General features: G+C 49.5%; 1 protein-coding gene across 1 annotated transcript in view; it reads right to left on the minus strand.

Annotated features, from left to right (window-relative positions):
• The window catches only part of EHD1 (EH domain containing 1), a 29,354-nt gene extending 16,856 nt beyond the window's left edge, over positions 1-12,498 (minus strand). The window contains exons 1-2 of the mRNA XM_028709968.2: positions 11,883-12,498; positions 2,891-2,988 (exon numbers count right to left, since the gene is read on the minus strand). Of these exons, the coding sequence (XP_028565801.1) occupies positions 2,891-2,988; positions 11,883-12,286 (502 nt within the window). The 5' untranslated portion in view covers positions 12,287-12,498. The remainder of the gene's footprint in view (positions 1-2,890; positions 2,989-11,882) is intronic.
• Positions 12,499-27,458: the final 14,960 nt, after the last annotated feature.

Here is a 27,458-nt window from a genome sequence, read left to right on the forward strand (position 1 = left end):
AAAAGGAAAAACGAATGAGGAGGGCAGAGGAGAGGAGAGCGAACACGGAAGCATCTCTAAGCTCACCGGCCAACGCCTAGGGCCACATTGGTCTTCCTCTTGCCGCAGCGTTCTTTCTGCGAGGCAGGGGACTTGGTCACCTTGCCGGTGGCAGAGATCAGGACGCAAGATACCCTGAAGCACAACAGCCCATCCACTGCCACATCCTTGTCTCCCTATGCCTGTGGAACGTGACGGAGGGGATTGACACACACTTGTTTTGCCCTCCGGGGCTCAGCAGAACGGCTCCTGAGCACCCTCTGGGAGGCCCCTGCCAGACCAGCACCAGAAGGGAATCCAGCTCCCAGCAGAGCTCAGACTGGCTTGGCCACAAATCTCTGTGAGAGAGGGCAAAGGGCACAGAAGGCACGCATAGAGGTCTGGCTCCGCAAGGGCAGGAGTTGGCTGAGACTGCTTGATTCGGAGCAAACTAAGCCTCCCAAGAGTTAGACCATTATACAATTATTCTTTTTGCAGGCAACAACAAGAAGTGAAGAAAACACATCCACACCCCCCCAAAAAGTTGGGAAGCCACTGAAAAGATACTCATACAGTACAGGTCAGTACAGTTAATACAACCAATTTAAATAGATATTAAATCAGTCCATTATTTCTTTTCTACGTGCAGGTCGTGTAAGTTGTTAGTTGATGCGTAAGACACAAAGGTCCACCAAACTTTATAAAAGCGTTTTATAGGTTCTTCATGAGCACATGAAGTTTGCGAGCTACTTTCTCGGTGACTGCGAGATTCCATATATTAAAGGATAGTTTTAAAAAATAATAATGTGTATGAGCGCTCATTTGCTAAACCAAAGCTCATTGACCACCACATCCTGGTTTCTTACTTGCTGGGGTCAAGTGGAGCCTTATCGCTCATCTGCAGCACTTCCTGATAGCAGGGCAAGGAGAAAAGTCAAATTTCCAAGCCTGCAATAAGACACATGTTTCACTTCTGTCCCACTCGGGCACCAGGACAGCAAAGGGCCCCTCCATCTCCCTATAACCTCTCCTCTGGGGCAAGGCCTGGTTCCCTTCCCTTCTCCCAACCCCAAAGGCAGCAGAGGTGCTAGGCCCCCCACCTGGAAAGCACAGCCATAGCACAGCCAGGAGATGATGGAAGCCAAACTGGGGTGTGTCTCAAGACGTAGTAGGACAGGCAGAGGGAAGATGGCCCCCGAGACAGGAGCCTGGGAAGAAGGCAGCTATTTTTAGCTGCCGTCCATCTGCTTGGCAGGAGCAGAGTTTCGCTATCAGCGCAGCACGAGACGCCGTCTCCGCTTGCCCCAGGCCCAAGGAGAGGGGGGCAGCGACACTCCCCAGGCATCAGGAATGCTGCTCCTTCCTGGCGAGTTATGTACACCACCTAGAACACCCTTCTCGTGCCAGCCACATATTTTCAAGCTATGCCTGGAAACTTCAGCAAGGGGAATGGGGGGGGGGGAGTTTCCTCCAAGGAGGCCTGAACTTGGCCAGGAGACACGGGCTATAGGCCAAAGGCGGGGGGGGGGGAGAGGGAAGGCTCTTCTCTGCCCCTCCCAAGGACAGAACATTTCACTTAAGAAGCCACAACACGCTGGGCGTACATTCCACCTCCCAGATTATGTACCCCATCGAAGCAACCCTCCTAATTTTAAACCCACCGCTTACAACCAAGGGTTAGAAAACCCACCGCCCCCAACTGGGGAGGTGGTCAGGCAGCCCCTCTTTTAAAAAACTATCCTCTGTTCCTGAACGTTTGTTTTATTGGGACAGCCCCAGATCTTCCTTTCCGGGCAAGGAGCTTGGGTGGGAAAGGAGGCAACATAGCTCCAGGCATCGAGAGTCATATCAAATTGAGCTTTCTGACCCAGATTCTGTTACCATTATAAAAGAAATTTATTGGTCAGTTGTTTTTTTTAATACCCAAGTAACACAAGGCAGCTTACAGCAAACAAACAGACACATATATTAAAGCCAGCATTAAAAAAACTCTAGAGGACAATCCTATTTTTTAAAGGCAGGATTAGAACATCCCACTCACTCAAGGAGGCCGCAGCGAATTAGAAGCCAAAGGCCTGGCAGAAAAGAAACGTTTTCGCCTAGTGCCTGAAGCTATGTAAGGTTGGTGCCAGGCAAGCTTCCCCCAGGAGAGCATTCTACAAGCAGGGAGCCATCACTGAAAAGGCCCCGTTCTCATGTTGATACCCTCCGGACCTCCCATGTTACACTGATGGAGGAACATCACTGGGAGCGTAGCTGCTTTCAATACTTTTGAGGAGGCTATCCTTCTGGACAGGGCTGGGAATTGGGAAACTGTGCCCCTGTAGGTCATGCTCCTCCTATTCAGCAAATTGGTTCTAGTCTTAGTACCATGGTGTTCCACAGCAGCCACCCAGGAAGACCTACATGAAGCCGCTGAGTCAGTTCGCCCAAGGATCTGGTGCAAAGTGCCCTTGGTATACCAGCACTGCTCAGCTCTCTTCCGTCCAGGTCTTGGGACTTGCTGAACAAGCGCCTGTAGCAGGTTGGACAGGTGCTAATATTCTGAAGCTCACTCAGGTAAGATGGTGGGGCTGTTGCTATGAGGCCTGTCTGACCAAGAAGATGGGACCACCCTCATAGAAACATAAGAGCCCTGCAAAACCCCCAGCAAAGAAACATCAAGTTCTTGCACACCCGGCCCCCAAGGACTCGGCTATACAGCTGGAAATATAATGTTCGAAGTGTGTTTTAAGTGCATTACCAAATGTGACCCTAGGTGGCGATGGCGAGCTAATGGGAAATTCAATATATCTTTTAAAACTTTTTTAAAAAAGCAATTTCACAGTGTGTGTTTTTTAAAATATATGTCTAGATTCAGCCCAAGTGTTACCTCTGCTTATCCGCTGCTTCTCTCCAGACAGGATTCCAGGGGTGTCAATTATGCTGATGCTGTCCAGGACTGGGTTGGGCAGCTGGGCACACATGAACCTACGTGGAGGGAGGAGAGGACTGTTAAGCCATTTGTCTCAGCCGAAAAAGCAAGCATAGGGAGGCAGACGTGGCTCCCTGCCTGTCCCCCTCGCCACACTTTTTGGGCAACAGAGCTAACCGCTTCATAGAGTTGAGCCACGTTTCAAAGTGGGGCCTCCCACCCTCCAGCACCCACCTTCATGTGGCACCACCCACAAAGAGAAGGGTGCCACGAGAATGAGTGGAAGATAACTCGAGAAACAATTCACCCCCTCCACTTGCCGGGCTCCCTTGAACTTGTTTGCAGATTCGGATCAAGACCACAACAACAGGGAACTGATGTTGAACCTTCTGACGGTGGCCCAGGGCATAATCACCAAGTTTTGGAAGCCCTTTAACCTCAATAATCTAGACAATTATTGGTATTTCAAGACTTGGCAAATCGCCCTTCTTGGGGGGCAGGGGGTGGGACTCACATGAGCTAAATTTGTCCCGGGGCCAAAGTGCTTTGCCATTTTTTCTCATTTGTTTCATCCACAAACAAAGTCAGGTCCCACAGGTCTAGGTGTCTGGATTTAGTACAGCCCAAGGTTACATTCTAATCTTATTTTAAGTATGAACTTGCCACTGTTTTGATTTAGACCATCAAACCCTTTGAAACCACAGACCACACACCTTTCCCCTCTGGTTAGGTTTTATTTCTGATTCAATAAATCGTGTGGCTGCAACTTGTGTATTTCCTTACTGGCAACTGAGAAAACTTTTCATTTTATTTCATTGATTTTTTGCAAACATAACGAAGAATCAAGAGATTATAATCTTAAAGAGTCAAAGCCTGGAAGGACAAAAGCCCAAAGATACGAAACAGCTCCAAGGTGATAATAAAGCATTAACTCATACAAATATTCCCTTTACAAATAATAAAGATTCATTAAAAATAAAAGTGTTCCCCCCACCATGAGTTTCATTCATTAATGAGAATAAAGGTTCTATGTAATCTTAAATGAGCCAGACACTTGCAAATACTGATGGCATTATATATTTTTTTAAAAAATACATAGAAAGAGAGGATGTCACTGTTCCACGGAGAGTTGATCCACTTGGACCCTTAACTTTCAGCAGGGATGTTGGGGTGTCAACGAAGGATGCAGGCGACTGCCTTAGGCCTAGCCTGAGACCATCTACCGGGACCATCGACAGCAGCTCTCAGGAAGAGAGTCTTCTCCGCTCTTCTTACCAATGACTAGAGAGATGCTTGTGGGATTTGAAGCTGGGACCTTCCTGCATGCAGAGCGGGCACCCTCACAGCAAAGGCCCTTCCCCAAGCTTCCCGGACCCTGTGTGAGACACAGGATTTGCACCCCAGAATTGTGTTGAGGTTGTCAAGAGCCAGACCTTCTGCTTTTCAAAAATGCTTCCTCTTGATTTCACAAGGAGGAAGGCATGACCACAGGACACAACAGGAAGATTTGGGCAAGGTAGGAGTTGCGGCAATCGACGGGGCTCAGGTGGACAAGTTCCTTTCGCCCAGGGATGGGGAACTCGAAGAAAACCTAAAATATATTGTGCAACTGCAAACCATCTTCCTAGACATGTTGTTCATGATGGCTGCTGCGGCTGATGGGTGCTAGGAAATCTAACAACATCAGGGGAAGGCGGTCAGGTTCCTCCACTCCCCTTGAGCTAGAGACCAGGCCTGTGAGCTGGTTATAAAGTCCAGAACACCACCGCTGCCACCCCCACCAATTTGGTCTCCAGGGTATCTTGTTCCAGCGGCTGACTGAAGGGTATTTTGCCTGGAGACCAAACCCAACGCAGCACCTTTAGACCTGGAAAGAATGTCCCATCTGCACTCCACATTTAAAGCGGTATCAGACCACCTTAAACAACCATGGCTTCTTCCCCCAAAGAATCCTGGGAGCTGTCGTTTGTTACGGGTGTGGAGGGTTCCTAGGGGAACCCAATTCTCCCCAAAGAGCTATAATTCCCAGAGTTTCATGGAAAGAGGGAAACCACTCTGGGAATTGTAGCTCCCAATTCTTGGGACGCTGAACAAACTTCAGCTCTCAGGATACTTTGAGGGAAACTGTTTCTGTTTAAAGTGACATGATACTGCTTTAAAAGTACAGTGTGGATTAGGCCAGAGTCTCAGCCGGCTATCCCAGCTCCTGATACACAACAGTTCTCCTCCCATCAAGGCCATCTTTGACATGGACAGAGACTAAGTGAGCAACGCATCAAGGCACCGAGGCCTGTGCTGTTCTCAGAAGTCAAAAATTAGGTTCATGGGTTCAATACCCACGTTGGGCGAAAAATCCCTCCTCTGCAGAGGGTTGGGCTAGACCCACACGGCCTCTTCCAACTCTACAATTCTACGAGGAAGGAAGAGGGTGAACATCTCAGTACGTAGCCTGAACTTTCAGTCACTGCTGACTTTGCCACCAGAGCATTCCCTGCCCTCTGTCTCAAAGCACCTCTCAGGGGCCATAGCTCTTGTATGCAGAAGGCCCCGGGTTCAGTCCTCCCAACGGCATCTGCAGGGAGGGCTGGGAGAGGCTCCCTGCCTGAAACCCTGGCATTGCTGCCAGTCAGTGTGGGCAGCACTGAGATAGATGGACTCAGAAGAAAGCAGCTTCCCATGTCCTTCCGCCAAGAGAGATGGGGCCGCTTCCCCTCTCCCGAAATGCTCAAGACATCCTTGCCTGATCCATCCCCCGCCCTTGCGGAAATAATAATAATAATTTTTTATTTATACCCCGCCCTCCCCGGCCAGAGCCAGGCTCAGGGTGGCTAACACCAGTAAAATTACAATAAAAACATAATGGGTGGGGGACAATTTAAAATACATGTTAAAATACAATTTAAAATGCAACTTCATTTTAATAATAGCCCACAGATCAAAACCATAAGGGGAGGGAAACATAAGGGTCAGACTGAGTCCAAACCAAAGGCCAGGCGGAACAGCTCTGTCTTGCAGGCCCTGCGGAAAGATGTCAAGTCCCGCACAGAATGCTTTCCTGCACAGCCCAGCATGGGAGCGAGAGGCACCTCTGCCTCCTTGGTGCTCAGCACTGCAACTAGAAAAGATGAGCTTTGGAATATTGCAGAGACAGATTTGCAGGGCTGCTGCTCCTGCTGCTGCTTTGGAATTTGCTCCCGCCTTCTCCCCGCAAGCAGCAGGGAAGGCAACAAAGACCAAAGGCCACCTCTTCCTCCCTGCATCAGTCCCTCCTTGCGCAGCCCCGGCTTAACCCACAAACGGCTGTGCACAAATCCAACTCCTGAACGCGCGGCCTGCGCTCCACCTGTACAGAGGTCCTAAGCCAAGGGTACGGGGAGGTCAGCCGTCATCAAGGACACTGGCAGGCTGCCTCGGATAATCTTGTAAGGATCCTCTGGAGATAAGGCACCTCCCGTCCTGGGCCCCCCTCTGCTTGGCCAACACGATCCTGCCTCCAGAAGGACTATGGATTCAACCTACACCTACAGCATTTGACTGGGAAGCCTTCTCAGATTACTGGGCGCAGCAGAGGGTGAAAGCAGAAGGAGAAAGGAGTTAGGTATTAAGCCACGAGCAAACCATACATTAGGGACGCGGGTGGCGCTGAGGGTTAAACCACAGAGCCTAGGACTTGCCGATCGGAAGGTTAGCGGTTCGAATCCCCGCGACGGGGTGAGCTCCTGTTGTTCAGTCCCAGCTCCTGCCAACCTAGCAGTTCAAAAGCACGTCAAAGTGCAAGTAGATAAATAGGTACCACTCCGGCGGGAAAGTAAACGGCGTTTCCGTGCGCTGCGCTGGTTCGCCAGAAGCGGCTTAGTCATGCCGGCCACATGACCCGAAAGCTGTACGCTGGCTCCCTTGGCCAATAAAGCGAGATAAGTGCCGCAACCCCAGAGTCAGTCACAACTGGACCTAATGGTCAGGGGTCCCTTTACCTTTATCATACATTTAAAGCACCACGATACCACTTTAAGTAACCATGGCTTCTTCCTCCAAAGCAACATAGGAGCTGTTTGTTCGGGATGCTGAGAGTTGTGAGGAGACCCCTCCTTGAGTGGCTTAACAGCCAGTCCATCTTCCCAGGGGTCTGTAACTCTGCAAGGGGAATTGGCAGTGTCCTTCAAAGTCTCCACACCCTTAACAAACAGCAGCTCCCATAATTCCTTGGGGAGGAACCCATGACTTTTTAAAGCGGCACCCTAGCGCTTTAAATCAGAGTCTCCCAAACTTGGGCCTCTCCAGCTGTTGTTGGACTACAACTCCCATCAGCCCTAGCTAGCAGGACCAGTGGCCAGGGATGGTGGGAACTGTAGTCCAAAAACAGATGGAGAGCCAAGTCGGCGAAACCCTGCTTTAAATGTATGGAGTGAATGTGGCTTTAACAGCCCTCCCCACCACACAATTCTGTGTAGGGCAAGCCAGGCAAAGCCGTCTGTAGATAAAATTCCCCAAAAGCATCCAGTTGGCAGCCAGCCACCCCAACAGCATGACCAAACTTCTCAGGGTGCAAGGAGGACTGGATACAAAATGCTAAGCTGGCCCCACACAAAGATTAGGGATGTAGCTTTTCAAAACAAACAGTTTTCGGAAGGGCCATGCCCCCAGCGGAAGAGCACAAGCTTTGCTCAGGTCCAAGGTTCAATCCCCACATTTCCGGACGGTGCTGGTTGAGACACCTGTTCGGCAAACCCACCACCGCCAGGCAGCACAGCCACTAGCAAGCCAGATGGACCAGGTATCTTAGCTTGTGGCAAGAAAGCATCCTTTGCTCAGAGCTAGTTGAAAGCCACGCGCGGAGTCTGCAAAGCGTACCAACCTTGCTCAGGGAGATTTCTGGCTTACCAATCTAAACACTACAGAGGTCAAGCGGGAGTGGAACAAAAGTGTAAACACTGTCAGGGTGTAAAATTAACTAGGAGGCCCAAATTCCTCCTCTGAACTCCCAGACTGTTTTGCTAGCAAGGGAATCTGCCGGAGTTGCAAGCCGCCCCTAAGTCTGCCGGAGGTCGCAGGGAGACCCAGCAGGAACTAACAATCCCTCTTTGTGTTGACCCTGCTCTCCTGAAACAGACTTTCGGCAGCATTAACTCGTGACTGGTGAGGAATCCGATCTCAGATGCTTCGGGGCTCAAAAGGGCCCTTAAAGAGACCGCTTGGGGCAGTGTCAGACTTTGCAAACACTTGCTCCAATCTTCCCAGCGCACCCTTCCTGTGCAAAATTCCAGGGCACACTAGAGGGATTGGGGCTGCAGGAGGACCACTCCCCTTGGAAATCAGGGCAATTTCTGATTGAACCCAAGGTCCAGGGAATGAAAAGTCCATCACCACAAGAGCGTTGTATCAGAGGCAAAAAAACCTAGAAGTTCACACCACCCCTGCTGTATGGCGGAAAGAATTTAGAACGAAACGAATTTATCAGCAACACAGGAGGTAATTCCTGGATCAGGTAAGCTTGACCACAGTAGCGGTGACTTTAGGACTGGACTGCTGCAATACACTTCATGTGGGGCCTCCTTTGCGCTTGACCCAGAAAGTGTGGTTAGTGCAGAATGCTGCAGCGTGGTTGATGAGTGGAGCAGACCCTGTCGGCATACCTGCTCAGAAATGTGCACTGGCTGCTGGTTTGTTAGTGGACTAAACTCAAAGGGTTATTCTTTGTATACAAGGCTCTCTCAACAGCGTGGGACAAGCTTACTTAAAAGATCACCTTGCCCCACACATGCACCCCCTTGACTGCAGAACTGGGACTTCTACAAATGCTTTTGTTCCACGGATGCAAGGAATTTGATCCTTCAGGGCGACTGCATCTAAATTTTAGAACTCCCCATCCACTGACATTAGACAGGCATCTTTGCTGTATTTTTGGTGCCTGCTAAGAACCTGGCAAGTAGATAAATAGGTACCACTCCAGCGGGAAGGTAAACGGCATTTCCGTGTGCTGCTCTGGTTTGCCAGAAGCGGCTTAGTCATGCTGGCCACATGACCCGGAAGCTGTACGCCGGCTCCCTCGGCCAATAAAGCGAGATGAGTGCCGCAACCCCAGAGTCGGCCACGATTGGACCTAATGGTCAGGGGTCCCTTTGCCTTTAAGAACCTGGATTAGGCAGACCTATCCAGACATGTACATTTGACACACATTTTAATACAGTGGACCTTCTGGATACAAATTAAATCCGTTCTGGGGGTCTGTACTTAACCTGAAAAGTCCGTAACTGGAGGCGCTGCTTCTGCGCACGGTGTACAGAGCACTTCTGCGCATGCAGCAAAACCTGGCAGTATACACTTCCGGGTTTGCCACGTTCGCAACCTGAAAGTTATGTATCCAGAGCGGTACGTAACTCGAGGGTCCACTGCATGTAACTGCATCAAATTATGTATATGCATATTTTAAAAATGTTTAGGTCAGCTTGTTTTTAACTTCTGGCTTCACCGGTATTTGTTACCAGATTTTAGACTTTATGTAAATTGATTGGAAGTTTTGATGATTAAGCAGTATACAAATCCAGTTAAATGAATAAAAATAAAAACCAAACGAGTGGGATCTGCAACAAACTTTTGTAGCGTGGACGGGGGGGGGGGGTCCTCTTCTTCAGGGCTGCAGCCAGCCGCAGGTTCCACCCCTTCCTCCCTTGTTTTCTCCCCCAAATCAGGATTCCATGGAAAAGACCAGCCCTCACTTCTGAACATCACTTAAGAGCAAGAACAACAGATGCTATAAATAAAAGATGCTCCAGAATGCCAGCCCACAAGTTTAACCTTGCCAGCCCCACTTCTAAGAGCTCTGTGATGCCTCAGCAGGACAGGAGCTTGAGGGGGGGGGGGGGGAGGAAAAGTACTGGCCTAAACCCCCACCTGACAAAACAGATCCTGGGGTGCCTGCATTTTACCACTGACAATGCACACACAGCTATCAAATGAAAGGCTTTTACTTGGCCATTTTTGTAGTTTTGTTCCTTTGGAAAAGGCTTGAAAAGCCCCTCTGCTCTGGCAGGGGGGTGGGGCCTGAGCTACACTGCTAGGCCTCAATAACTCTTCCCCCTCCAGTCTGGGAACTGGCTGGGCGTGCGAGCCAAAGAGGGGATTTCTGCTGCTCTTTAAATCTGCCTGCCAAAGACAGATGGGAGAGGGCGGAAGGAAGGGACAGCGCCCTAAAAGCCCAGGCTGGCAGCAGGGCTGGCTGACTGGGCACAGCCAGGGCACCAAGTCAGGCTGGAAAAGAAAGTGGAATTGGGCGGGTTGCACTTTTGGATCTACCAGCTGCAGGATGCAGAGCTCCAAAAAGTGAGCAGCAGGATCCACATCCACTACTACCTGGGCGTAAGCCAGGGAGAGAAAAGAAGGCAGAGCAAGATTATTGACAGTAGATCCACACCATGTATTGAAAGCACGGCCAGAGGACATACTTAACACAAGTGACTCTACCCCCAAAGAATCCTGGGAACTGTAGTTTGTTATAAGTGTGTTGTGAGGAGGTAACTACAGCTCCCAAGATTCCCTGGTGTGCTCTAAATGTATGGTGTGGACCTATTCAGAGGAGGCTGCACTGCAACACTCTCCCCACCACAAAATAAGTTTCCTTGCTCATCTTCCTTTAGGGAAATTTTAATTTCCCGCTTGCATTTGATATGGTACAGCACCCCACCTCTTCCCAAAGTTGTTCAAGGTAAAACATTACCTCCAATTAACAACCACCCTGCAGGGCTGATTAGGATGAAAAACAGGTGACTTGCCCAAGGTTTCCCAGCCCAATCTCCAGGGATCAACTAGATTCCAGTGCCGGCAATGGGGTAATGCCACCCCGATGTCACCAGGCGGCAGAAGGTTAATGAGAAGCACCCAGACAGCTCTGTCCTCCAAAAGAGGAGGGATGCTGCCCACCCCGGTACATCAGCCGCCTAAGGTGGTCACTCCACTCCGCCCAACCTCAGGGCCGGCTGTGCCCCTAGGTAAAGGGACCCCTGACCATTAGATCCAGTCACGGACAACTCTGGGGTTGCGGCGCTCATCTCGCTTTATTGGCTGAGGGAGCCGGCGTACAGCTTCCGGGTCATGTGACCAGCATGACTGAGCCGCTTCTGGCGAACCAGAGCAGCGCACTGAAACGCCGTTTACCTTCCCGCCCGAGTGGTACCTATTTATCTACTTGCACTTTGGCATGCTTTCGAACTGCTAGGTTGGCAGGAGCAGGGACTGAGCAACGGGAGCTCACCCCGTCGCGGGGATTCGAGCCACCGACCTTCTGATCGGCGAGTCCTAGGCTCTGTGGCTTAACCCAAAGCGCCACCCGTGTCCCTGGCCCTGCCCCTAGTGAGCGTTATATCATGTCTGAGTGGAGATTTGAACTTGCTTCTTGGATCTTGCTCTCATCTAGGTGGTCCACAAATTTTTTTTTTTGGGGGGTGCAAAATAGCAGGTTCATCAATAATCAGCAACATTCATATGCCTGGCAAATACTCAGGTTCATATGCCAGCTCAGCTACAGGGCAACCTCAAGAGGGGAAGTCACTCTCTTCGAGTCTAGCAAAAACACAAAGTGAGTCTACCTTGAGTTTCCTGGTAGCTGCCACCTAGCCCACCCTTTGCTACACTGACCGGCGGTGGCTTTCCCGCGTCTGAAAAGCTGACCCTAGAGATGCCAAGGATAAGACAGTGGACCTTCTGCTTTCAAAGGGTGCATTCTACTACTGAGCTCCTAAAAACAAAGATTCTAGTCCTCATGGGTCGGAATAAAGAGCCGGTTTAAAAGAAAGGAAGCTGCCTTATTGTCTCGTTTGGATAAGCGTCGTGGCGGCTTTGCAAGGTTTACAGATAACGGGACTTTCTTCAGCCCTACCTGGAGATGCTACTGGGGATTCAAGCCCCTTCCCCTTGGAGGGAACCCGGGACCCGCCCCCCTGCTGCATCCCCGTACCTGTTGAGAAAGGCGTTGCCGAAGGCGTTGAGCTTGCGGAAGGGGCGCCGGGGGTCGACGACCAGCGCGTTGCCCGGGATGACGCCCTCGCTCTCGCCGCCCATGACGGCGATGAAGGAGTCCGTGGTGGGCTCGGGCCCGATGCGCATGCCGGGGAAGTCCTGCTCCAGCAGGTGGCGGATGAAGGTGGTCTTGCCCGTGCTGTACTGGCCCACCAGCAGCACCATGGGCTTGCTCTCCCAGTCGGCGGGCTCCAGCGCCGGCGAGTGGAAGTCGTGGAAGCGGTAGTGCTCCTCCAGCGGCAGCAGCTTGCCGGCGTACAGTTGCTTCAGACCCTCCGAGACGGTGCGGAACAGCTCGGGTTCCTTGCGCCGCCGCGCGTCGCGGCTTACCCAGCTGAACATGGCTGAGCCCAACCCTACTGCGGGCGAAGGGTGGGGGAAAGGAAGAGAAAAATAAGATTAAAATAAAAATAAAAATGAAGATGGAGCGTTATATGCGGGGCCGGCTCCGGGTTCAAGAGCGGTTTATGCGGCAGGCAAAGTAGCCGACGGCAGCGCAACGCACCGCAGACGCCACGCGCCGCTCGGCGGCTCTCCTTATCAAGCCGCGGCGGCGGCGCCACGCCCCTCCTCACCCCTGATTGGCCGCTCGCCGTCGTGCTTGTCCCGCCCTCTTTCCTTTCCCGGCAGCCCTGAGAGCCGCAGAAGGCAAAAGTTGCGGCCGCTTTAACTTTTGAGCGTAGAGGTACGAAAGGGAGAGATGGGCCCATCTCAGCCGGAACCGACACCGCCCACCTTGGGACCTTCGTCCAGGGGTCGCAAATTAACTCAACGGAAACAGTAATTTTCGCTCCGCCATTGTAAGACCCTTGCCACCACCAAAGCAAGGTAACGCGGGTGGAGGGAGGAACTCTGCACATGCTCAGAAGCACTCGGGCACCTCTGAATTCAGCCTTAGCAATTAAGAACTGCCTCCTCAAAAATAAAACGAGTGCTCATGAGCATGTGCAGAGCGTACTTCCTTTTTGCAGGCTACTCAATAGCTCCATTGTTTCCCCCTCCTTGTACACACATATTAATTAATTAAGTAAACTTATTAAGCCAGGTGTTCTCTAACAGCGACTTGCATTAAAAAAACATACACATTAATACATTATACCATAGGGAGGGGAGAGGGGAAAAAATCATATAAAAGAGTAACGCTTTTTCATACAATACCCCTTATAACGTCTACAGGATAAATAAAACAGAATCAGCTCAGTCCATCAAAGGCCCAGGGTGGAAGGTAAGTCTTTACCTGCCTCTGAAAAGATGTCAGCAAACCTCACTGGGGGGGGGGGGTATTCCTCAGAGGGAGCCAACACTGAAAAGGCCTTTTACCTATATTATGTGGGGACGTGGGAAACGAGGTCCCCTATCTGCCAAAGCAGAAGGCCGAAGTTGATTCCTAGTTCCCAGCTCCTGGTTTCAACTCTTAGCTTGGTTATCTAAACCCGGATTTGAAACTGCACTTTAGCCACCCAGTAGATAAGCTTAATTAGTAATCTTATTTTCATAACAAGTGGCCAGTGTTGTTTTCTGAACCAAGCACTGTGCATCAATAAACTGAATGGCTTGTTCCAGTCGGTCATAAAGCCGTGGCTTTTATCACTGGTTCCTCTGCTTCGTGAGCTAAAGTGCAAACCCAAACCCAGATTAGATTGCCTAATTGAATCCTACTTTCCAGTTCTTAGAGCGTCATTGGCAGCCTGAATAAGGAATGGATGCTTACTATTTTAATATTGCTTTGTTTCTGTGTTTTGCCGTCGGGTGAATCGTATTATATTTTGGGTCTGTAAGAAACGGGGGTGTGGTTGTCAGTGCATGGTTTATCTTCCGTAAATAAATAGTGTTCACAGCAGAATGGATGTGAACCTGTTCATTGCTTTGCTGTAACAAGTTTTAACATAGAGGGAAGGACCACTGTAGCATCTGCTTTGCACGCAAAAGGTCCTGGGTTCAAACCCTGCTGGTGTCTCCAGATAACAAAAGGCTCACGTAGCTAGTGCTGGCAATGCATGCCTGTGCTCGAGACCCTTGAGAGTCACTGGGAGACAATGTGCTGTAGTGGTTAGAGTGTCAGACTGCAACTCGGCACCCCACTTGGCCACAAAACTCACTAGGTGGCCTTGGGCCAGTCGCTGCCTCTCAGCCTGACCTACCTCGCAGGGTTGTTGTGAGGGTTAAATGAAGAGTGGGAGAATCATGTCCGCCACTTTGAGCTCGTGGGAGGAAAGGTTGGATATACTGTACAAATAATATTTATATATGGTTATATATAGTCCTGTTAGCTAGGGATGATGGGAGTTGTAGTCCCAAAACATCTGGAGGGCTGAGGTTGCCTATGCCTGATCTATACAGGTGTCAGGGCAGATAACAAAGCATAAAATAAACAAATTGCACCATAAGCAGCTATAAAACAGTCAAATGCAGCAGCTGATAAGCAGAGGCAGCTAAAACCATAGAGCAGGCAAAAAAAAAAAAAAAAATAAATCACTGACTTAAATCAGGACTTTGGGGTGCCCTGGGAAGGATAGGCCCTGGGCTATCTGGGTCCCTGATCAGAATTGATGTTCTGGGACTCAGTACTACCAAGCTGTGCGTGCCCATTGAGCAAGGAGAATAAGATATAAGGGATCAGCCTCAAGCTGTATGTCTGGAATGTGTAAAGAAATAATAAAGGGCAAGATGCCTTGATGGTGATGTGGGGCATCTCTCAGTTGCGAGTGATAGCCTCACCTGAGCTCCCTTCCTCCATGTCAGCGTCCTTCTGCCTCCGCTCCATTCCCTCTGCATGGCAAACCCGCCTCGGCCTCGGCAGTTTAACAGCCCGGTGGCTCTGGCTGGCCGGAATCCCTCTTTGTGAACTGGCCTCATGCATCGCCCGTGATGTCAGCAGGTTCTGGAATGAATGGTCCGCAGCTGGGGAGGAACCTCTCATTCCTAAGAATTAGACCCTTGCCTCTCCTGGGGAAGACCCCGGGCCAATTTCAAGGGGTTCCTATCCGTATATAAAGCCCATCTGCTCCGATTCAGCAGCAAATGTGGGTTTTCTCATTGAAACGAACAAAAAGCGCTCAGGCACAGAGCTGGAATGACCAGACCTATACCTAGAAAGTACAAAGCAAAGGTAAGCATGGGTGAGCCCTAGGTCATTTATGAAAAGGAAGAAACTCTGCATGCACTCATTTAGCTACAGTTCCTGCATTGCAGGGGGTTGGGTCCCTTCCAAGCTCTGCATTTCTGTGATTCTATGATTCATGCGCCTTTGTATGTTCCAGCACTGGAAATTGTATAAGAGCCCCGAGAGAGGCCAAACCTTGGACGTGCCTTTATCGGGCTCACCCACGTTCCGGCTCAAGGCTCTTGGCATGCTCCAAACATGACATATCACAGTACTATGTGATTCCCCCACTCCACCCTGCTCAATATTAGTTAGACAAGTGAAGGGAGACCTTTGGCTCTGCTTATCCACTCAACTTTCTCTTTCGCTGCAACACGATCTGTCTGTTGGGTGAGAAAGTGGAAAGGCTTTTGGGTGTGCATGCGGAGATCACAGCTCTTGTGTTTCACATTTCCTGTTTTGCCTCTAGCAGCGAGGAGTCCTGGGCTGGCCCTGATTCCCCCCCCCCCCCCTTCAGGTGGTGAGATATATAGCACAGTGTCATGCAATAGCTGAGTTGCAAATAGAACCACCTAATGAAAATTGGCAGAAACATTTGGGACAGGGCCTCACATGGGAGTCCAAAACTCAAGCAGAATGGATGTGAACCTGTCAAGATATATCAGCTGAGTTAAAAATCAAGGTGGGAGTTTCTGTTTGCTTTATAATTCTCCATTTGAAGTTTGAACACCAGCGCAGTCCTCGCAACCTTTTTTCAGGGGTTGGTGTATAAAGAGGCTAAATGCATTGCAATGTGATAGTTGAAACGAGGATTTCTGAAGATCTCCTCCTCCTTCGTGTTCCACTATCCTGGTGCTCAGCGTGGTTTTGATCAAGGAAAGTTTAGAAGCAAAAGCATCCGTTTTTAAAGTCAAAAGTTGCAAAGCCACATGATCTGGATCAACAAAAAGTAACAGCAAACAAAACAGAATGTGCCTAGCAGTGAGGAGTACATAGATATTAAATGTCAGTCACAAGCCAGCCAACTGTGATATTCTAAGGATAATGAATTCATGGGAAATTGGGTAAAAATGGGGGGTGTTTCAGCCCGAAAGGGTCTTCTGTAGTGGCACGAGAATACAAAACCTCAGCATCTTCAACGAGCCTGTTTGTGGAATATATAAATATGTGAGTAAAGAATGTTACAGATTTTCTGCTATTTCCTGAACTTCAGTTTGGGAATAATCTGCAAGCTCTTGGAAAAAAATGCAAATCTCACCCCACCCAGTTTAGGGTCGCAAAACTTCCGTGGCACCTGGGGGGTGGGGTGGGAGTATCTCCTCTTCTCCGTTCCCCATCCAGGATTTTGATTGGTTTTCCTTTCGCCCCACCCCACCCAACATTTGCTAAGCTGCCCCTGCTCCCTTTCATTCCTCCTCATTCCATCAGCCACGAAATGGAATACGATCATTCCAATCTGCTGTGTCAGGTTTAAAGGCAGTTCTTTAAAAAAAATTAAAAAATCTCCTCCCAAAATCTGAGCCAATGGAGAAAAAAACCTCAAAATGAAAGGACAAGATTTTTCCTCCCAAATAAGGGAGCGAGGCATCCTTCGCAAAGCCTTTCCCTCACAGGCGATGTGGGCCTCATATTTTCCACTGCAAAAGTCCTCCGGAGGGAGGGAAGGTTATAGAGAGCACACCAGAACTCTAGAGCTACGTGTTGAGGGGGAAGGGAATAAAGTGAGCCACAAGGCGTGGAGAGGAGAAGGGCTATTATCCCTCCACAGAATAGAAAAGTTGGGACCCCCAACGGTCATCTAGTCCGACCCCTTGCAGTGCAGGAATTGCAGCTAAAAAATCCCTGGTAGGTGGCCATCCAAATTTCTACTTAAACCTCCAATGAAGGAGAGTCCATCACCTTCCGAGGGTATCCATTCTACCGCCACAAAGTTCTTCCTAATGTTTAGTCGGAATCTCCCGTCTTGTAATTCAATCTTTTGCTTTGGGTCCTTCCCTCTGGAGAAGCAGAAAACAAGCTTGCTCCATCTTCCGTGTGGCAGCCCAGATATTTGAAGGTAGCGGGACGCGGGTGGCGCTGTGGGTTAAACCACAGAGCCTAGGACTTGCTGATCAGAATGTCGGCGGTTCGAATCCCCGCGACAGGGTGAGCTCCCGTTGCTCCATCCCTGCTCCTGCCAACCTAGCAGTTCGAAAGCACGTCAAAAGTGCAAGTAGATAAATAGGTACCACTCCGGCGGGAAGGTAAACGGCGTTTCCGTGCGCTGCTCTGGTTAGCCAGAAGCGGCTCAGTCATGCTGGCCACATGACCCGGAAGCTGTACGCCGGCTCCCTCGGCCTATAGAGCGAGATGAGCACCGCAACCCCAGAGTCGGTCATGACTGGACCTAATGGTCAGGGGTCCCTTTACCTTTTACCTTTATCGCATCACCGCCACTGCATGACCTACTGAGGCATGTGGCCTCCTCCGTAAAGGAGGCCCTTGGCAGCCAAAACAGTCAGGTAAGGGCCTGACCACAGTGTGTGTGTGAATCTTCCCCTGCTTCCCACATTTCTGTGGCAGAAAGGCCTCTTCTGGTCCTCAGGAGGGGTCCCATCCCAATGCCCACCCCGCAGTGCTTTATTGCACAGTGATGTGCTGAGCCGCATCTCCAGGGGAGGCTGGCTTGCCACGCCCCAAGGGTGCGCTGGTGCCTGGCAGAGTCAAACCAAGGCAGGTGTGGGAGCAGAGGAGAGAGACCTGGCGCAAGCCTGCAGTTCTCTTTCCGCCTGCCCCAGAACTCTTAGAGGATCCTTTCTCAATCATCTGGGCACAATGGCCCCCCTGTGAGGCTGTTTTCCTCCCCAGCCCCAGAGGCTGCAGTCATGTGAGCCTCGGAAACGTATGGGCCAGCCTCCAAAGCCTCCTTTCTGGAAGCAGAGGGCGGCTGGGACTCTTTCCGGCCCAAGGTCAGGTGATGGGAGACACAGAGGAGCATTGACCACTTTGGGGTGGGGTGGGGAGCGGGGAGGCTCTTCAGAGAGTATGTCCTAGCACTCTCCCCATAAAAAGGACAGAGCCTTTCATAGGCCCCGAGCGCTAAAAAGACTGTGGTGCCTTTATCCCCTGTGTAAATTCAAAATGAAAACAATACCAAACAGTAAAATATTTGTATTTATTTATTTTTTGGAATGACACAAAACACGTCGAAATAGAGGCATGCGCATGTCATGCGCAACACACAACAGCATCCGATTTCCTCGCATTCTGTATTTCGCTCTGCTTCAGGAGATTAGCCTGCCAACTGCGTAATCCAGCACGGAGTGGGTGCTTTTCCTGAAGGAACAGTCCTCAAGGAACGCCTGGCTGTGGCGATTTAGGGCAGGGCAAGGGAAGCTCTGGCCTGATCCTGCTAGGAAGCTGTAGTAAACAGGGCCTCTGATCAGGAAAAGGAAGCCATCGCTCTCTCAGTAGGGGCCCACGCTTGGGCTGTGGAAACTCCAGGCGCCTGGCCTGACATCACGACACTCTTATGTCCATTGCACAGCCACCAACGGAGCAAAGCTGAGGAAAGAATGTGTCACTCTGGCCTACATGTGCTGCTGACAACCGGAGCACAATTTCTGTTCTCATCCTGAAGCAAAGTTCTTAACCCGAGGTACTATTTCTGGGTTAGCAGAGTCTGTAACCTGAAGCGTATGTAACCTGAAGCGTATGTAACCCAAGGTACCACTGTATTTAATTTGTTTTGTGAATCTCCAGGTGGGCGAGAGTCCCTTTAATAGTAATAGTAACAACAACAACAACAACAACAACAACAACCATTATTAAGAAGACTGTGCATGCAGCTTGCAAGCTTCAGCCCAACAATGAGCTGGCTGTAAATTGCAGCACAGACACACTAGGGAACCTGCCCTTCTCCTCTCTTTTCCCCTCTCCCAATTAGCCTCCATCTCCAGGGCATGCCCCATGACATCACTGCAGGCTTCCCTCTGTGACATCACCAGGGGCTGCCCCAGGATCTCAGGTTTGAGTCCTGAAATCTCAAGGTCTGGGATGCTCTTGAACTTGCAACCCCACCGGCCAACCACATGCCCATTATGGGAAGCCTGCCATTGTGGTTCCCACCATTGCTTTGGGAAGGCCCCAGACCCCACCCTGCCCCAGAGAGCTGCTCCAGAGCCAGAGAGGGCCACTTGCCAAGGAGGAGGCAGGCACACCCCGTGTCTCTCTCAGCAATGGTTCCTCCATCCAAACAAGCAGGTTTCCATGCCAGGGAAGGAAACAGAGGCTGGGGACTTTTCCTGTTGACTTGGGCTCAATCATCAGCCACAATGAGGCTTGAAACAATGGGGGGGGGGCAGGGTAGCTTTTAACCCTGCACGGGGACAGGGGATGGGGGCTTTCATCCCCGCACTTCTCTGCAAAGCGAGAAAGGAGACAGAGACACCAGGGAAGAGAGACAGCGGAAGAAGATTGGAAGAAATTTAAGGACTATCTTAAGAAACATTGTAAAATTAATGAATGTTAGAATGACGTTGGATTGGAGAATATGTGGTTTACAGTGATGATGGTTAAGTATAGAAATGAAAGGTTAAAAATTTAAAAGGAAAATAGGGGAGAGGATTTGCTGAATTAATAATTGGAAATTAGGATACAGAAAGGGAAGGTATGAGGAAGTCGGGGAAGTAAGGTATAAGAAAATAAGGTAATTGAAATTATATTTGTTTTCTTTTTTCTTTTTTGTTGTTGTTTTGTTATTTGTTGTGTTTGATTTGTTGTTATATAAATTTGGAAAATGTCAATAAAAAAATTATTTAAAAAAAAGAGAGAAAGGAGACAGAGTCCCAGACTGCCTCCATCTCCCCAGCTACGCCATTGGGGCAGGACAGTGGGGCAGGCATTTGGAGAGCCCCTCAGCAGAATGAGCGGCCGGAGGGGGGCAAACCCAGCTGGACCGGCTTAGCACATTTTGAAGGAAGGAAAGCAAAACACACACACACACAACCGTCTAAAGCTGCAGTTCCCAGACTCCAGGGACCACAGTGTGGAAGCCCCTGATCAAAAGTGTTGGGGGGCGACTGAGGGAGAGTGCATTAAACCCGGCTCCAAAACTATCTCCTTGCCCCACCGCTACTCCCCTTGCTCCTGACTTCTGGAAACTCACCATGATACATCCAAGACTAGCTCTGCACACAAACACGGCTCTGCGTGAGCCGATGGGTGGGGTTCGAGGAGCCGGGCCAAGCTGCGAGGCACGCAGAGGCCAGCTCCACCCAGGATCAGGCCAGCTGCTGTCTGCATGTTCTTGGCGCTTCGGTGATGATGCAGAGCAGCCGGCAGGGAGCTGTTGCTCCGGTGCAAGCCAGATTCCCAACTGCGTACAGCTGATTACATGCCTGTAACTTAATCTAGAGAAGACAGAAGACCTGCCTGCTGAGGAGGAATCTTCTGATTCAGGGTTTGGAGCTCAGCCTTAGCACTGGATTCCCCAATGGGCAGACAGAGTATGTGCTTAGGGTACCAGCAAAGCAAAAGTAGAAAAAATTATCTGGCTGGTTTTGGTTTTTTTTAAAAGCATTGAAGTATGCAACATGGGGAAAATCAGAACTTTGTTAAACTTCCATATTCTCCTATATATTTTATTAAATTTTCTGTTTTACAGTTTAAAATACTCATTTAACATCCTTAATATATCAATGACTTCCCTTCTACTCTTTCCATGGTTCATTTTCAAATCATAAATCCTTTACAAAAATTATACCATTCAGTATTCCATTATTGCATCCATCAAAACTTGTTTACACCGTTTTCAGCTAGACTTCCATATTCCCCACTCCACACTTACCTCCCTCCATTGGGCCCCTAATGCTCAGCTTGTTCTGGAGGGGGCTGCGTTCCCCATGCAGAAACAGGACTGCAACTCTGGCTCAGTGCTTTGGTGGGAAATGGTAGCCCAGGGTGCTTTTTACCAGCTTTGTAATAAGTACAGAGCCGGCCACAGAAATTCACACCTCAGTAACTTCCGGGATGGGCTGCTGCAATCCATTCTACCTGGGGCTGCCCTGGAAGTCTATTCAGAACCTCCCATTGATCCAAACACACTGACAGCCCCAGCAATGCAGCACAGGGTATTTGATTTCACCTGTAGTTGCTGCTCCATTTCTGAGCTCCATCCCAAGTGCTGGTCCTAACCTTTTAAATCTTCTCCTCTCATAGGTTCCCACCGGTATGTTTTGATCAAGGCCAGACCCCAAAGTCACTGCCCCACTGCCCTCAGGTTTGGCAGTTGGGCTTGTGAGGAAGGGTATTTGTTATGTACTGAGTTGAATAGGATCCAAACTGCAGTAGTCTGATTGGTCCTAGAACAATAGGATCCAAAAGTTATCAGTCTGATTGGTCCTAGAACAATAGGATCCAAAAGTTATCAGTCTGATTGGTCCTAGAACAATAGGATTCAGAATGCAGCAGTATGATTGGTTGGCAGGAACTACCCAATCATGCTCCAGATAGAAGTGAATCCACAACCTGATTGGCTTACAGTAGAATTCCGGAATTAGCCAATCATGTGCAGCCCATTGTGTAAATAATGTATATAAAGCTGATACTTTGAGGGGACATTCATTCATTCCTCCTCACCACTATGAGCTGAATAAAGAGCATGAAATCACTTTGCGACTCTGAGTATATTTCAGTATTCCTGGTACCTCAGTTGTGTGGCACCCTCCCCAAAGGGCCTGGCTCAGTCACTCCCTGCTCCTCAGAATTTGCCTTTTTCCAAAGGAGACTCTGCCCATTTTCAAAAAAGAAAGGAGGAAAATGCAAAATATATAGTTCACTCTCACCTAGGAAAACAGGCCTGGTTGGGGGGGGGGTTGAAATTTTGCATATTTATCATTTAATTGCTACATTCATATCTTGCCAGTGCCTTCCTCCAAGCTGCTCAGTGCAGCAAGCATGAGTCTCTTCCCACCCACCCAGATTTTATCCTCACAGCAATCCTGTGAGGTAGAAACAAAATAAAAATATTCCTTCTAGTAGCACCTTAGAGACCAACTAAGTTAGTTATTGGTATGAGCTTTCATGTGCATGCCAATATCTAACTTAGTTGGTCTCTAAGGTGCTACTGGAAGGAATTTTTTTATTTTGTTTCGACTATGGCAAACCAACATGGCTACCTACCTGTAATTAAACCTGTGAGGTAGGTTCAGCTGAGAGAGAGAGAGGTGTTCCAAGGTCACCCAGTGAACTTCCTGGTTTGAGTGGGGATTTGAACTCGCCACCCCATTGCACTTGCCTGACCTTTGTGCTCTAGCCATCATGCCACATTAACTCTGCTTTCCTAGTTACCCCCTTCCACCTTTGTTGACAATTGCTGCTTCTCCTCCTCCTCTTCCTTCCTTCCTTCTCAGGCCAAGGGCCGCTTGGCAGGGAGGGCGTGGGGAGGGACATACTTGTGCCCTACAAAACTGACAGCCAGGAGACAGGAGGGGGACTGGCTGTCAATTCATAGGTCATAGTAGTGTGCCCTCGGTCTGGTTCTGCCTGGGGGAAGGATGCATCGTCCGAGCACCAATTCTTCCTGGTTGACCCATCAGGGGAAATGGGACACAAAGCCCACCTTGGGTGCACCTGCAAAGGCCGGAACCACCTCCTGTCCATGCTCTTTTCATGGGCAGATGGGCCATAGCTGGCTCCTGTCATTTTAGACAAGGCCGATATCAATGGATCATTGCAGGTCCCTCCCAGCTCCCCCAGTTCTATGAAAGGCAGCTTCCAGTGTTCTCTGGCAGCACCCACAGCTCAGTGGGCAGAGCAGCTGCTTGGCATGCAGAAGGTGCCAGGTTCAATGACCAGCTGCTCCCTTGATGGTAGCAAGTGATGGCGGGAACAGGTGATGGAGGAGCCCAGGTGGAGGTAGCAGGTGATGCAGGGGCCTGAGGCACTGTAGAACTGCTGCCTGCAGAGTAGGCAATACTGGGCCAGGTGGACCAACAGCCTGGCCTGGTCTGACAGTATCCTGCCTTTCTGAGGGCACCTCCGGATGAGCTGTTATTGAGCATTGATCCAGATTTGTTTTGTCCCAAAATTGTACATGGCTGTTATACGGCATTGCCATCTAGCGGTTGTGATGGGAAACAGCATGGGGGGGGGCGTGTGTGATACTACGGTACAGTGGTACCTCGGGTTAAGAACTTAATTCATTCTGGAGATCCGTTCTTAACCTGAAACTATTCTTAACCTGAAGCACCACTTTAGCTAATGGGGCCTCCCTCTGCCGCCGCACCCCCACCGCGTGATTTCTGTTCTCATCCTGAAGCAAAGTTCTTAACCCGAGGTACAGTGGTGCCTCGCAAGACGAAATTAATTCGTTCTGCGAGTTTTTTCGTTCTGCGAGTTTTTTCGTCTTGCGAAGCACCACTGTACAGCAACATGAGTTGCTATGAGTTAACACCGCAAACTTGCAAGACGTTTTCGTCTTGCGAAGCAAGCCCATAGGGAAATTCGTCTTGCGAAGCAACTCAAAAAACCCAAAACCCTTTCGTCAAGCGAGTTTTTCGTCTTGCAAGGCATTCGTCTTGCGAGGTACCACTGTACTATTTCTGGATTAGCGGAGTCTGTAACCTGAAGCGTCTGTAACCAGAAGCGTCTGCAACCTGAGGTACCACTGTACTCATATAACCCCACAAAAGTTTCGTGCATGCTCAATGCGCATCTTTCCAGGCACATTTTGTGTGAACAAATCAGAAACAACCTCTACAGGATTATTTTGCGTCAAAGTCTTTCCCGGACGTCACCAGCCCCACCTCTTCAGTGAAACACCCTCCCACGTGGCTTTGCGGTTTCTTATCAAGCCCTCAAAAATACCCCTTTATCTCCTCCAACAAACGGTGCTCTAGGCTTGCAGGGCGGCTGCCCATGATGCATGTGCCTCACAAAGGACAGACAGCAAGGAAGTTTAACAGAGGGGCCAGGGAAATAAATGCATCCACCCACCTCCTGTACTGAAATGGGATTTCTAAAGTGGTCAAATTTAAAAAGCACTGCCTTTCAAAATGGCCCTTGGGCTGCTGCATAGCGGGGGGCGGGGGGGCGGGGTCAGGATTCTGCCCTGACCCACAAGGTAGAAAATAAAGCTATATCAAAGGCTTGTTGTTCTGAACAGAATCATAGAATGCTGCGATTGGAAGGGAACCCCAAGGTTCATCTAGTCCATCTCCCTGCAATGAAGGAATCCCAGATAAGGAATCGCTGACAGATGGGGGCTAGCCAGTCTCTGTCTAAAAACCTCCATTTAAGGAGATTCCACCACTTTTGGAGGGAGTTCACTCCACTGCCCAACAGACTTTCCCTTCAGGAAGTTCTTCCTAACATTCAGCTGGAATCTCCTCCTTATGACTAGATGGCCACTAGAGTCCTTTCCGGCCATACAATTCCACGAAACCTCCCGTTACTCACTCTGTCCATCCCTGAGCACATGATCCTCCAAAGATCTTTGTCCTCCTGGTCTCTCGGTGGCATCCAGATGCTTTTTTGGGTGCCCATCCAAAATAACAGCCCCCCCACTGGAATGGTTTGAGGCTTCCACGTGGAGTTGCTGTTACAGCCGATAGGCACCCCCTCCCTTGTCTGGGCAGGAGCCCCACACCTCCTTTCAGCTAGTGAGGGGCACTGCAGGCCGCTTCCACTAGCTGCCTTTTCCATGCTGGAGGGGAAGTCTTTGGCCTTTTCCCAGGAGTAACCACGGAGCCAGGGTGTAACTGCAGCAGACAAGCTGTTGGAGGAAAGGAGGAACCAGGAATAGCCCATTAGTCCATTCAACACATCGCCTTCATCGTCTTCTTCGGATTAAAATTTTACACTCACATATCCAACACACAACATAAAAATAAGATTCCAAGAAATCTCCTGGACTTCCCTCCTCCCCTTTGTGGGTCCTATTGTTAATCATTTCCTCCTGCATCTTTTATGATAATCCAAAATCTTTTACCTCTCCATTGTGTCGAAAATTTACCATTAAACTACAAGTGATATTCCAGTCCTACTCACAATTTTAACCATTTACAATGGTCTTTTAAGATGAGTTATAAATTTCCCCCATTCCCCATTAAAATTCTGGTCTTCCTGATCTCTGATTCTTCTGGTCTTTTTAGCCATTTTGGCATAATCCATCAACTTGATCTGCCATTCTTCTCTGGTAAGAACTTCTATCCATCTCAGCAGCAACTAAGCACAACCAATGGATTAAGCCATAATTGAGTGCCCCCGCACCCCTCGCAGCTTTGTCCCCACAGAGCTAAAGCGCGCTGTCTGATCCTTAGAGATCTTGTCTAAAGAGCAGACAGGAAGATCTTTTACATACAAGACAGATAAAAGAAAGTTATTCATGCAGCGCATAGTTAAAGCATGAAACTCCCATCCACAGGAGGCGGCGGCAGCCACCAGATTGGATTACTTTTTTAAAAAGGAGTGAACAAATTTGTAGAGAATGATAAAGCTATTAAGGGTGTCTCAGAATCAAAGAACAATGGGAGCATGACATAGGCTATGAAATTAACCCCGCCCAATGGACTAGAATGTGGTCTAAACCTCCCTTTAAGTCCATATCTGCCAAAAGAAGGGAACTCGCTTTGAAACTCACCTACAGGTGGAACTTAACACCACGGAAACTGGCGCTGATACACCCAGGAACCTCACCAAGATGTTGGAGAGGCTGCACCTCCGCAGGAACATACCGCCACATATGGTGGGAATGCCCTAAAATCCAAACCCTTCTGGACAGCAGTCCTACAAGAGATGTGCAAACAGGTATTAGAACTCACCCCAGAATTGGCCCTACTGAACATCTTCCAAGATCATAGTGACATTAAGGTAAAGTAAAGGTAAAGGTACCCCTGCCCGTACGGGCCAGTCTTGACAGACTCTAGGGTTGTGCGCCCATCTCACTTAAGAGGCCGGGGGCCAGCGCTGTCCGGAGACACTTCCGGGTCACGTGGCCAGCATGACAAAGCTGCATCTGGCGAGCCAGCGCAGCACACGGAAACGCCGTTTACCTTCCCGCCAATAAGCGGTCCCTATTTATCTACTTGCACCCGGGGGTACTTTCGAACTGCTAGGTTGGCAGGCGCTGGGACCGAGCAACGGGAGCGCACCCCGCCGCGGGGATTCGAACCACCGATCTTTTGATCGGCAAGCCCTAGGCGCTGAGGCTTTTACCCACAGCGCCACCCGCGTCCCCATAGTGACATTACAGAGAGCTTATAACCCACCTACTCTCAGCAGCCAGAAGCCTCATAGCTAGACACTGCCAGGAGTAAACATGGACCAATGGTATCAAATTGTATGGGAAACGGCCTGGCTGCAAAAGCTAACCAATAAACTGAAACTGACATGGGGAGAAACAGAAGAGGACACCTTCACCCCAGTATGGCTCCCCTTTATCACATACACAGCCCAACAAGACAATGACAAGAACGCACGGACAGCATACGAATCAATCTGGCTTACCTGACCCAACAAGCCTCCCCCCTCCCTCACAAATGCAAACAAACCTCACTGCAGACAACCACAGACAACCAACCACACCCTGCTCCCTAATACATCTTACTACCAAGGAAATGTAATAAACGAACAAAAAGAGAACCTACTCAGTTGACGCTGACACAAAACCCCACATGTACACCATACGAAAGAATATAAGCCTCACCACCCCTCCTCAACCTTATACTGTACTCAACACTAATGTCTCACAACACATGCAACTGATTTGTAAGAAAGACTATACAACCTGGAAAAAAGAGACAAGGCATGTACTTTTGTAAACCATTAAAATCTTTAATAAAAGATAAATGAATAAGGGTGGCTCAGCTCTGCCTCCACAGATGGAGGCAGCAGTGCTTCTGAAAACCAGTTTCTGGAAACTACAGAGGGTGGGGAGAGGGGCTATTGTGCTCAGGTCCCGCTTCTGGGCTTTTCCCACAGGCACTGTGTTATGTACTGAAGTTCTCACCCTGGGCCAGCAGGGGGATACTGTAGATAGTTTTCACTCAGGTCCACGTCAGTTATTTTAGGCGGGAAACCCTGGGTTGTTGTTGCTACAATGTTGACAGCTGGCTGCCTATAAAAGCAGGCCGGCTGAGCTGTTTGCTGTTCAGTTTCTGTTCCAGCTTACAAAATAAAGAGCTGCTTTGGAGAAATCGCTGTGTCGTCTGCCATGTCTACCCACTATTCAATACACTGTGAGAAGAGGATGCTGAAAATATTAGTATTAGTATTAGCAGCATTACCAGTATTAGTGCCCACATGACCTGGAAGCTGTACGGCGGCTCCCTCGGCCAATAAAGCGAGATGAGCGCCGCAACCCCAGAGTCGGCCACGACTGGACCTAATGGTCAGGGGTCCCCTTACCTTTTTAGTATTAGTATATTATTT

The sequence above is a fragment of the Podarcis muralis genome, chromosome 16, assembly GCF_964188315.1.
Source record: "Podarcis muralis chromosome 16, rPodMur119.hap1.1, whole genome shotgun sequence".
In the NCBI taxonomy this organism is placed as follows: Eukaryota; Metazoa; Chordata; class Lepidosauria; order Squamata; family Lacertidae; genus Podarcis; species Podarcis muralis.